Consider the following 11,796-nt stretch of genomic DNA (forward strand, 5'->3'; position numbering starts at 1 on the left):
TCTGCTTATTTAAAAGTATATGCTTCTTTTTCACGGGGTGTGTAATCCCAGCAACTCAGGAGACTGAGGTAGAGAGTTGAAATTTAGTGAGACCCTATCTCAAAGTTGAAAATAAACAGGGCTGGCGTGTGGCTCAGTGGTAAAGCACTCCTGGGTTCAATCCCCAGAATCACCAAAAAAAAAAATCAACAAAACTTTTAGTTTGTCAACATGCATATTATACTCTTTTAAGTGATTAAAGAACAAAACAACCACCAACATATTGTGTAATAGCTTGCTATGACCACATTTTGTCCCTCCCACCATCCACTCAAAAATTCACATACTAAAGCCCTAACTTCCAATGAGATGGGTTTTGAAGATAAGGCCTTAAAAGAAATAGTAAGGTTTAGATGAGGTCAGGAGATAGTACCTTCATAATCAGGTTAGTGACCTTATGAGAGTTTGCCTTGTCCCTGCCACTCAGAAGACAGCCAGCTAAACCAGATGCAGTAGCACATGGCTGGAATCCCAGCTTCTCTAAAGGCTGAGGTAAGAGGATCACAAAATAAATGCTAAATAAAAATCATAATCATCATCTTAAAGAGAGCCAGCATCTGCAAGCCAAGAAAGTCCTCACCAGAATACTGATCTTGGACTTGCAGGCTCCAGAACGATAAGAAAATTAATTTTTGTGGATTAAGCCACCCCATCATGGTGTTTTGTTATAGCAGCCACAACAAACCAAGATACAGCTATTTTTATACAAGCAAATATATGTGTATAATGAAATTAAAGTGATCTTTCAAAATAAAACACTGTTCATGTTTTGCTGAACAGTGTCAGGGTCTCCTACAAGTTTATTATCCTTTGCTCTTTCTTTAACCAGGATATTAAAAATAGATTATTTTCCCCAAAAGATAACTTTTTGCCAAGTAAAACAAGAACAGGATTTGCAATGACTTGTGCCCTACAGAAACTGGATTGCACAATGGATACCATGTAAACCTTATACTTTTAAACAATTAACTGGAATAAGTTAAAATTATTGCCAACACACTTAATTCACCATGTACAATTCTGTTAGAATTTAACAAATTTAGTTCAATGGTAAGTGAAAGTAACTATTTTAGAAAACATGACCAAATTGTTTTGATGCTGTATACTTGTAAGGCTCAACAAAATGTATTCTTGCACAACCTTTCTCTCATCACATTTTTATCCCTACTATAAATGATACTAAAATATTTAACGTGTTTTCTGTTACAATATTTGGTCAACCTACAAGACCGCTTCTGAAAGAATGCATCTAAAATCAGCTTCTAAAATAACGAACGTCTCCAGCCATTTCAAATTACTCTTGATTTTTTTTTTTAAAGGGGGAGGAGAAAGAGGTAGTCATTTTGAAAAAATTCACTCTGGAGAAGGAAAACACACCCATATATGCTGGCATGAAATGGGGGTCTTACGAATGGTTTTAATTGAGGAAGTTTTAACTCATTAGATGGAAAGGCTTAGAAGAACATCTGCTATTATAGTAAAGAATGAGGCATGCTTAAATTCGGGTTTTTTTAATTACAACCATTGCAACATGAATCTGGTGCAGACAAGAATCATTTCAAATTAATAAAACCACATGAAAAATGTTTTAAAAGATCTGGAAACAGAAACGTCAAATTTATAAGTGATTATTGCGATGGGTGGGATGAGGAACTTCCAGGAGGGAAGGGCTTCAACGTGGACGTTGTTCAATCATGTTCCATAAAAAAACAATGTAATGAAAGAATCAGAGATTACACAACATTAAAAATATAATAAACAGATCTAGAAGAAAAAAAATCCAAATTCGCAAAAACTTAATATTACATCGCGGCCCCTTTTGTCATGTTAAAGCGTCCGCCCAAGACACTGTCTGAGCAATTTTGGGAGATCACCACACACAACTGAAATGGGAACAAAGCAGCCCTGTGTGGCAGGACGGAGCCTTCAGAGCCAGGGGCCTGGACTCACTCGGAGTCGGGCACACTGGGCATTCCCGCCAGCCCAAGGAAACTAGAAGGGGCCGTGTTCCTCCACTGGGGCCGCGGCCCCCAAGGTCCCAGCGCTGTCACCCGTGGCCCGCAAGGCGACTCCGTTGGGTCCCGACACAAACCCACGCCCCCTCCCGCGCAGCTGGGTCAGACCACTCGGGGGCCTCTAGTCTGACCACCGCCAGGCTGAAACCCGCCGGTCACCGGCTCCGGGCGTTTCCCCGGCAACCCCTTGGCTCCGCCCGACTGGTCCCGGGATCCGGCCGCTGCCACCAAGAATCGGGCCGGCCCACCCGCTCCACCGCCAGGACCCAGGCAAGGCGGCCTTTGCTTAGCCAACGGCCGCCAAGCAACGGCCGCCGACTGCGCGCCCCCGCCCCGACCGCTCGTGCGCTCGGCCCCCGGCGCCCACCTGTTGGTCGCACTCGGGGCATGATTTGGTGGCCATCTTCACTTTCTTGGCTCGAGTTGCAGACATGCTCCTCTCCTTCGGCAACGACGGCTCGGGCTCCTCCCCTAAGTACCTCAGCAGCCCGGCCTCCGCCCGCCCCGTCCCCACTCCAGCAGGTCTGACCAAAGATCTGGCGGCGCGCGCGCACGTGCGCGAGCTCGCGCTGGGCCTGCGTGCTGAGGGGCGGGGCGCGGCGTTGGCCGGCGGTGGACAGCGGGTCCCCGGTGCCCGCTCCTCGGGACTGCGGCTCCCTCTCCCCACCACGGTGGGTCAGCTTGTGCCCTGCCCTTTGCCCGGCCTGGAGCTCGCCTCGAGTCTCACGGGGAGACTGCCTGGACAGTCTGGCGTGGCAATGGCCAAGTCTCTTCAAGGCCTGACTGTGGGGGGCGTGGCCCAGGGTAACGGGCGTCGAACTCAACCAATAAACGCCCGGGTATGTGCTTAGCACGCCCCCTCCCTAGTAGTAGAATTCTGGAGTGAAAGGGTCTGCGGACGGTGAGGGGCTTAGCTTAGCACAAGTCCCGGGATTAATACACTTCAGTTAGCAAAGCGAATCGGTGAGGAATTATAAGTGTGCTCCATGCCAAGCACTGGGCTTGGCACTACACAGGGCCAGTTCGACCAGGCAAATGTGAAAATGTTTGCTCTCAAAAGAACATGCAGTCTAGTGGTGTAAATGGTCTAACATGAGAACACTGCAAAGTTGAGATATTATTGGGAAGAGTAAATAGGTTGACTATTAAAAGCCAGTTAGACTTTGACCTAGCAACCCACCTTAAGGAACTGAATAAATATTCTCCTCCTGAGCTCACATTTATTTGTGCAAAGATTACTGCACTATAGCACTCTGGTTAGAACAAACTTTTGGGAATAACCTGAGTATCCAATAAGTTACATGAGGCAGTTAAAGAGTAGACATATAAAAAGAATATCATTACAGCTCTTAAGAAGAGACCTATATGAAGATCACCAAAACACTATTAAAAAAAAAAAACACACTGTTTAAAATGTAACTCTGGGGAGGGGCTGGGATTGTGGCTCAGCGATACTGTCTCGTCTAGCACGTGCGAGGCCCTAGGTTCCATCCTCAGCACCATGTAAAAATAAAATTTTTAAAAAAGGTATAAAAAATGTAACTCTGAGGTAAAAATGTGATATTTATTCTTGTAGATGCATTAAGAAACTGCAGGACAATAGTAGGAGACAGATTTCTTTATTCAGACTGGGACAGTATGAGCAAAGGCAAGGGAGTCAGTAGTTCTGTGATGTAGGTATACCAAGGGCAGGGCAGAGTCAAGGCTGGAGAGGTAGGTTATATCCACCTCTAAGGGAATTTGGGTTTTATTCTTAGAGCATTGGGACAACAAGGTAAGACAGAATTAGGTTTGAAGTTGAGAATGATTATCAGGTATCAAACCTGAGGCAAGGACAGTAGGGAAGAATAGGGACAGGACTGAAAAAATATGAAGGTCATAATATTAGCAAAAGTGGGATGGGGTAGGGCTGCAAGGGATATTTCTTGGATGGCTAAAATCTCTATGAAAAGAACTGGGGAGAAGAGGTAACAAAGGAAGGGTAGCACTTCAGTTTTCCTCTGATGAGAATGGTGTAGGGCATAAATCAGAAAACTAGGCCCTGAAGAGAGTTTTCTGAAAATGTCATCTGAATGTGTTTCTTTCTGTAAATTTCCTAGAAAAGCAACTTGGCTGGAGTGGGTTTTAAAGAAGAGGTCTTTAACACTATGGGGTCTATGTAATAGTTAAACCAAATACACACATAGTCTGTGACCCAGTATTCCCACTCCTAAGTATTTAAGAGAAATGAAAACATTTTCACAAAAAGACTTATGCAAGAATATTCATAACAGCTTTATTAATAACACATACAGAATGGGGAAGGGGGAACCAAAGACTATCCATCAAGCAGGTAAGCAGACAAATTGTGGTATTCATGGAATACTAACCAGCTTTAAGAAGGAGCAAATTTTTGATATACTAACAAATTGGATGAACATCAAAATGGTAGTAGCCAGGCATGATGGCACACAACTGTAATCCCAGCAACTCAGGAGGCTGAGGCAAAAAAAGAACAGCCAATTCAAGGCTAGCCTCAGCAACTCAGCAAGGGCGTGAGCAACTCAATGAGACCCTATGTCAAAATAAAAAATGTGCTGGAGATGTAGCTCAGTGTTAAAAGCACTCCTGGGTTTAATCCCCAGTATCCAAAAAAAAAAAAAAAAATCTGTGTAGTAAAGGTTTTATGTGTACTATGTGATTCCATTTATGTGGAAAACTATTCTATGGTAGAAAAACAATCAAAGCATTGTTTGCCAGGGTGAGTGAGGTTATGAGGGAACTTTCTAGACTGATGGTAACAATCTGTATCTTAATAGCAATTTGTGTTACAGAAGTGTTTGCATTTGTTAGTACCTACAAAATGGTACACCTAAGACTTTACTGAGCTAAACTTTACCTCAAATAAGAACCTTAAGCAAATATTGAACATTAAGTGGTGATGTATATGCTGCAGTATTTAATTACTTCATATATACTTTTACCTTAAAGTGAAATGTGCTGATGCACAATTTATGTTGAAATGCATTAAAAATAAGATGAATAATTGATAGGTAGATATGTGGATAAACGATCAAGCAATTGTAGTAAAATATGGGTACAATAGAAAAATCAGCATTTAGAATTTACTATAAATTTCAAATATTTTACATGTCTGAAGTTTCCATAAACTATAGGAATCAAAAACCTACTTGTTTAAGCCATTGTTCATTAGATTTTTAATTATTTGCTGTAGGATATAATCCTTACACTGATACCAACACAAAAGTTTTCTACAAAGTGAATTAATTTGCCTTTACATTTACTATTCATTTAACAAATATTGAATAAATATATACCATGTACTGGATCTTGTGTTCTTGATGAGGATATTATCTTATAAACAAAATAAAGTCCCCATGCTTGTGAATATTATAAACTAGTGGAAAAGATAGACACAAACACATAATCACTGGTATTAAAATTATGAAGGAAGCACATCCAGGCTTTAGGGCAGGAAGGACCTAACCTGTGGTGGCTAAAGGAATCAGTAAAGACTTCCTTGAGGGAATTTGAATGATGTATAGGTTTTATATGTACTGTGTGATTCCATTTATTGAGCTAAAGGAATTAATGAGATGGAGAGGGATAGCAAATATTCAGACAGAACAGTAAAAGTGAAAGAAGTCTCTGTGGCTGCAGCACCAATGGAAAGAGGACGAAAGATGCACCCTGCTGAGGATGGGTACTCTTTTTTTTTTTTTTTAAGAGAATTTTTTTTTTTAATATTTATTTTTTAGTTCTCGGCGGACACAACATCTTTGTTGGTATGTGGTGCTGAGGATCGAACCCGGGCCGCACGCATACCAGGCGAGCGCGCTACCGCTTGAGCCACATCCCCAGCCCTGAGGATGGGTACTCTTTCAATTCACTTTTCACTAGCTTTTGATGCTATTACTTACTTTGCCCAAGTTCTTGCATGTACGCTGCTAAAGTGGCTATAGGTGTTCTAGTCTCAAAATATCCAATTAGACTAGGCAGGAACTTTAATAACAGGTATTAAATACTTGATAAAATAAAATGGCTATTAAATGCCACTTTTTATTCTTCTTTTGCTATTAGGACTCAAGATACTATACTGCAGGGACACGGTAGCAGCCTTCATCTCCATTCCTTTCCTTATTTTGACATTCGAAACAAATTTTCTACCAAAGATTCTTTTTAAAGCTTTTGCTTTTTTTTTTTTTTTTTGGCAAAGGAGAATGAGAACATTAGGATGCTTGGTAAGTCTACACAGGTATAAATTTTCTCCTTTGTATTGGAAATCCAACATAACTATTAAATTTAAAAAATTATAGATTTAAATCCCTACTCTTCCAAGGCAATGGAGAGAGGATTATCCCAATGATAAAAATCTAGTCATTTTGTGTTGATTCTTTTACATGTACCCTCCATACGCCTAAAATGAAAGGCTGCAATAAAAAAATTTAAAAAAAGAAATAACTGTCAAGGACAAAGGCATAATAAGCCTCCACTCTTTCCTAACAGCTTTTCTTTTCTTCCTACATGACTAATAACACACTGGGTGGGAACATTCCCTGGAGAAAAGCCACAGGGTCTAAGCAACTCAAAGTGGAAGTGTAACTGATGTGACTCTGCAATCTGTATACGCGGTAAAAATGGGAGTTCATAACCCACTTGAATCAAAGTGTGAAATATGATATATCAAGAACTATGTAATGTTTTGAACAACCAATAAAAAAAATTTTTAAAAAAAAAGGGCTAATGTGCCTTTAGAGCTGGGTAACTCCGATCTGTGCAAGTCAGGCATCAGCCTTCATTTGAGCACTGAACTCAGCCCACTGGCCTTCCTTGGATGCCAGAGGGGCCTCTAGGAGCCCCATACCTTACTTTGCCTCAATTGCTTTTTCTTTCATATATTACTAAGTACTACTTATTGGACATCTAGTCTTGTTCTTCATATTGTCACTCAAACCCTACATAGTGGTAGCAAACTCTACAATTAAGGAAAGCAAGATTCAGGAAGTATATGAAGAAAGAATGTTTCTTTTGTCAAAATAGAAAACCCAATTCAAAGTGGCTTAGGCAAAATAGGTATTTACTAGCTCACATCCAAAGTGGCTCAGGCAAAATGGGTATTTACTAGCTCACATCAAAAAACAAAAACAAAAAAAAAAAAACACTAACAGTAGTACTGGTTTCAAACAGAACTGTATCCAAGCTCTCACAAAACCACAGGGCCCATTTCTGTTTCTCTTATGGGAGGTAGTAGGTAAGATCACTGGGATAGTGTAAAACCCTATATCTGTTCCTTTTCCTGTCTCATCATGTTTCACTGCTTCTGTTTTGGGTTTCCTACCTATCCACAAACCACCACACTGAATTGGATAAGAATATCCCCTGATAGTTTTAGACCAAAGCCTGACCCCTGCTCTGCAGTTTGAGAAGTCTAAAGGGGAAAGACAGATGGCCATAAAATAACAACTGCCATTTACTCTAAAGAAACTAAGTAACTATACATCATCACATTCTTTCACATTGGTCAAGCTACTTCTCTTATGCTCTGTGACCACTAAGCTTCACCCTCATGCTGATTTGAAATAAAAGTCCTTCCCACATTTCTGGTCTCGGCTCTGTACCAGAATGGCATGATTTAATCAGAGGCTTCATTCTCTCTGCAGCAAGGCAGAGTCCACCAAAACAAAGGATTTTCTTTGACAAACCCAAGGATAAGTAGTAAATAGGCAGATGACTCCAGATCAAAGCACGCAGCCAGGGAGATAAATTAGACTATAAGCAGCCTAGGCTCTACTCACCAAAGTTTGTGTCACCATGTGGGACTGCTTCAACCCAAAAGAATGAGACTTTTGTTTTTTTAATTTTCACTAAAGTATCCTGAGGTTCTTACAGTCAGTTCTATTTTAGGTGAACTTCATTCCATCTTTCCCTCCATGCCTCCCTCTAGGTAAGACCCATTCCAGATGTCCATCCCTCACCCTTTAGGCTTTATTGACTCTCCTCTCTCTCATGGATGAGAAGACTTTAGCAGGCTGTTGAGGGAGAGGCAGAAGAGTACCAATTCAGTTTCTTTACCCCAACATAATCTCTGGATGCCATAGAGTAACTATAATCTGGATAGCCATGTCTCCACTATGTGAATGGCTTTCATTGTTAGTAATATGATTTCCATTTCTTCAAATACTGTTCTCTGAGAGCCTGGAGGCACTTGCATAGGCTTCTCATCTCCTTGGAATCCTTTTTATACCCAGATTTTTCCATGGTTGACTCCTAAGTATCTTTTGCATACATATACAATCGAAGTTGTTGCACATTCCTCCCATGAAGAATCCCAAAAACTCATCACCAAATCTAAATTTTCTACCATGCCAGTACCTTTCAGTCTTCATGTTCTGCCAGAGGCTGGGAAGGTATCAGGCTAAACTACATGAAAGTGCCATTTTATATGTCAAAATGAAAATGTTCTATTTTGAGAGAAACACATCAATTTGAATGTGGTGTGTGTGTGTGTGTGTGTGTGTGTGTGTGTGTGAAAACATGCACAGGTGCACACAGGCACACATGCTACAGCTCAAACCCAGGGACTATACATGCAAAACATGTCTCTATCATAGATATACCCCCAGCAAAAAATAAATATCCAACCAAAATATGTATTGTTAGCATTAACTACTGTCACCAAGTGATTAGTATTCCCCAAAAGATAAATTTCTCAAAATAATGTCGTAAAATATTAAATGACATATACAATGTTCATGAAATTCAGCACTGTTTAAAATTTATTTAAATCCTCTGAAAAAGGTCTAGTGAGTAAAAATGAATGTGACACAATTTCTCAGTCCAATTCTGTTAACTTTGCTATGATGGCTTGTGCTGTCTGTGACTGAATGCTATCCCAGAAAAGTATAGATCCAAGTCTGCTAACCAAATGCAGAATGATTCTAGATCAATTTTTATGCATAATGTCAACTTCTTCACAATACAATGTTAATTAGATTTGCCCAGGTTAAAGAAGCAGTAATGAAATACCCTTTTTGCAGACCACCTACAGTTACCAGGATCTTTTTTGGTTGTAACAATGGCTTTAACAAATGTTTGGGAACTTCACCAACATCAATTGTTGATCAGATCACTTTCAATTGCCATGTATGTATCCATTTTTTTCATTAAAGCTGATGATCCTCTCCAAAATTTTAACCATCTCAGCCTGTGATCATCCATCAACTGGTGTGGTACCTACCCACTTGTCCAATTTTTTCACTTTCCCTATTGCAGCCAGGTGACGAGCAACTGTTGTAGCAGAAACTCCTAAGTCTGCAGCAAGGCCTCGAATTGCTGTTTTGGGGTTAGCCTCCACCAGAGCTCTCAGGTGATCTTCATCTAAAACAGATTTGGGTCTCCCTCAAGGCTCATTTTTCAGACTCAGATCCCCAGAATGAAAATTTTCAAACCACTAACGGATGGTCCTTTCACTAACAGAGCCTTCTCCAAAGACAGAATTGATGTTCCTACTTGCCATGGCTGCACTATGTCCTAGTTTAAATTCATATAAAAAAAGTATTCGCAAATCTTTCAAAGATATGGTATTATTCACCTCTGTGGAGAAAATAAACCATAAAAACTCAATCAAATAAAATTGAAGAGTACAGTACTATTAAAAATACTAAAGAGCACAGGTAAAAATAGACCTGATATCAACTTTACCGATTGTGGTAAAGTTTCAACTGATCAAACATCAGCAATTTCACTTGGAGGATACAACTTTTTGCCACTGTATTCAGCTGCTGTCAGTTCATATTAGGTGGGTATTTCTTTTAGGCCTTTTGGCTTTCTCTGACATGAATATAATTTTTCATAATTTTATAATCATCTACCATAGAAGACAATGCTTTCAAACTAAAATATGAGTTGTGCTTTCGAATTCAAGAACTCAGTGCCTACCAAACAATTTTTTTAGTAGTAGGGATCTAGTACAACTTAAGATTTGGGGGTAAATTCTCCCATAATGGACTGATAAGCCTATTTCTTATGCTTTTTGAAAAAAATTCATTTTTACATCTGTCTCTTCCCCATTTCATATGTTCTGAATGACTGCTACTTCACAACCTTCTTTTTTTCTAGAATTTTTTTTAATATTTATTTTTTAGTTTTAGGTAGACACAATATCTTTATTTTATTTTTATGTGGTGTTGAGGATCGAACCCAGTGCCTTGCACATACCAGGCGAGCATGCTACCACTTGAGCCACATCCCCAGCCCCACAACCGTCTTATGTTCCCTAAATCTTTATGTAGAATTTATCTTCTTTAACCTACCTCTCTATTTTGACCTTTTTGGTTCATTCTTACTTTTGGTGTACATGAATAAAAGTAATATTTTAGGGGAATAAAAGAACCAACTGTCCAAGTTCACATTTTTTCCCCCAGCAGGCACATATGGCACTAGAATCCACTGTCTAGGGTGTTTCTGAAAACTACAACCATAATAAACTCATGCCCAAGTCCACCAAAGGGTTTTTAAAAAGTACAGAGTGATTTAGCAGAATTTAAATCTGGTCAACATGTGAGTTGAGAGGAATCTTGGAGTAGGAGGAAGGGAACTTTACTTTTTAGCAACTTATAAATACATATACAGCCCCTTATACATATCCCTCCATGACAACTTTCCTGCCTCCAAAATGGAGAAGAAGAAAAAGGAAAGGTCTCGGTTCCTTTTTGTCCTCACTTAAAACTCCAGTTTAAACTTTGAAATAAATTGGTAATTAATCTTTTATTACCAAGGCAGGGAAAAAAAATCTGATCTCAACCATAGTATATTGTTACTAAAAACAAAAAATAGGTATATGGCAACAGTAAGACAATGAGAGAAGTGAATAACTTTATTTTAGTTTCCAATATAAAGAAAGCAATTACCCTGTTGTTACTAAATGAACAAAAATGGAGGAACAAAATTTTCCAAAATATAGATTTCATTAATATGAGATGCTACCTCTCCTACTCCAAACACACTAATTAAAAACAAAAAGCCAGGGGCTGGGATTGTGGCTTAGCGGTAAAGAGCTCCTATCTCAGTATCCCAAATAGCTAGTGCAGCATGTGCAAGGCCCTGAATTCAATCCTCAGCATCACATAAAGATAAATAAATAGAATAAAGGTATTAAGTCCAAATATAACTAAAAAACAAATAAAAATAAAAAATAAAAAGCCAAACTACATAGCCCAAAATATACATAAAAATAATGGATCTGAAACAGATATGCTTAAAATGTTCAAAAGGAAAACTTCTGACTTCATTAGGCAAAACTGGATACTGTAAAAAGAATATTTATTTATTTAAATCCCAATGTATATTTAGTTGTCATGTCTTTTTAGTCTCATCCAATTCATGACAGTTCCTCAGTTTTGTCTTTCTTTTTTCTTTTCTCTTCCATTTTTGAGTGCTGGGGATTGAACCAGTAGCACTCTATCACTGCATTACATCCTTTTTATTCTTTTTAATTTATTTTTAATTTTTTTTAGTTATTGATGGACCTTTATTTTTGTTCACTTATTTATATGTGGTGCTGAGAATCAAATCCAGTGCCTCACACATGTGAAGCAAGCACACAGTCCCAACCCCAGTCCCCCTTTTTATTTTTGAGACAAGGTCTTACTATGTTGCCCAGGCTGGCCTCAAACTTGTGATCCTCCTACCTCAGTATCCCAAATAGCTGGGGTTATAGGAGTATGCCAATGTATTTAGGTTC

The 11,796-nt window shown here is 39.3% G+C and overlaps 2 protein-coding genes across 3 annotated transcripts in view; both read right to left on the minus strand.

Annotated features, from left to right (window-relative positions):
* The window catches only part of MYLK3 (myosin light chain kinase 3), a 101,865-nt gene extending 99,403 nt beyond the window's left edge, over nt 1-2,462 (minus strand). The window contains exon 1 of the mRNA XM_081273848.1: nt 2,422-2,462. The gene's annotated coding sequence lies outside the window, so the exon portion shown is untranslated. The remainder of the gene's footprint in view (nt 1-2,421) is intronic.
* Nucleotides 1-2,553, minus strand: part of LOC308637480 (UPF0547 protein C16orf87) — a 38,814-nt gene extending 36,261 nt beyond the window's left edge. For both annotated transcript variants that reach the window (XM_081273853.1, XM_081273852.1), the window contains exon 1: nt 2,422-2,553. In XM_081273853.1, coding sequence (XP_081129979.1) covers nt 2,422-2,487 — 66 coding nt within the window. In that variant the 5' untranslated portion in view covers nt 2,488-2,553. The remainder of the gene's footprint in view (nt 1-2,421) is intronic.
* Nucleotides 2,554-11,796: the final 9,243 nt, after the last annotated feature.

This window comes from Spermophilus citellus (genome assembly GCF_964194105.1).
Source record: "Spermophilus citellus genome assembly, chromosome: 18".
In the NCBI taxonomy this organism is placed as follows: domain Eukaryota; kingdom Metazoa; phylum Chordata; class Mammalia; order Rodentia; family Sciuridae; genus Spermophilus; species Spermophilus citellus.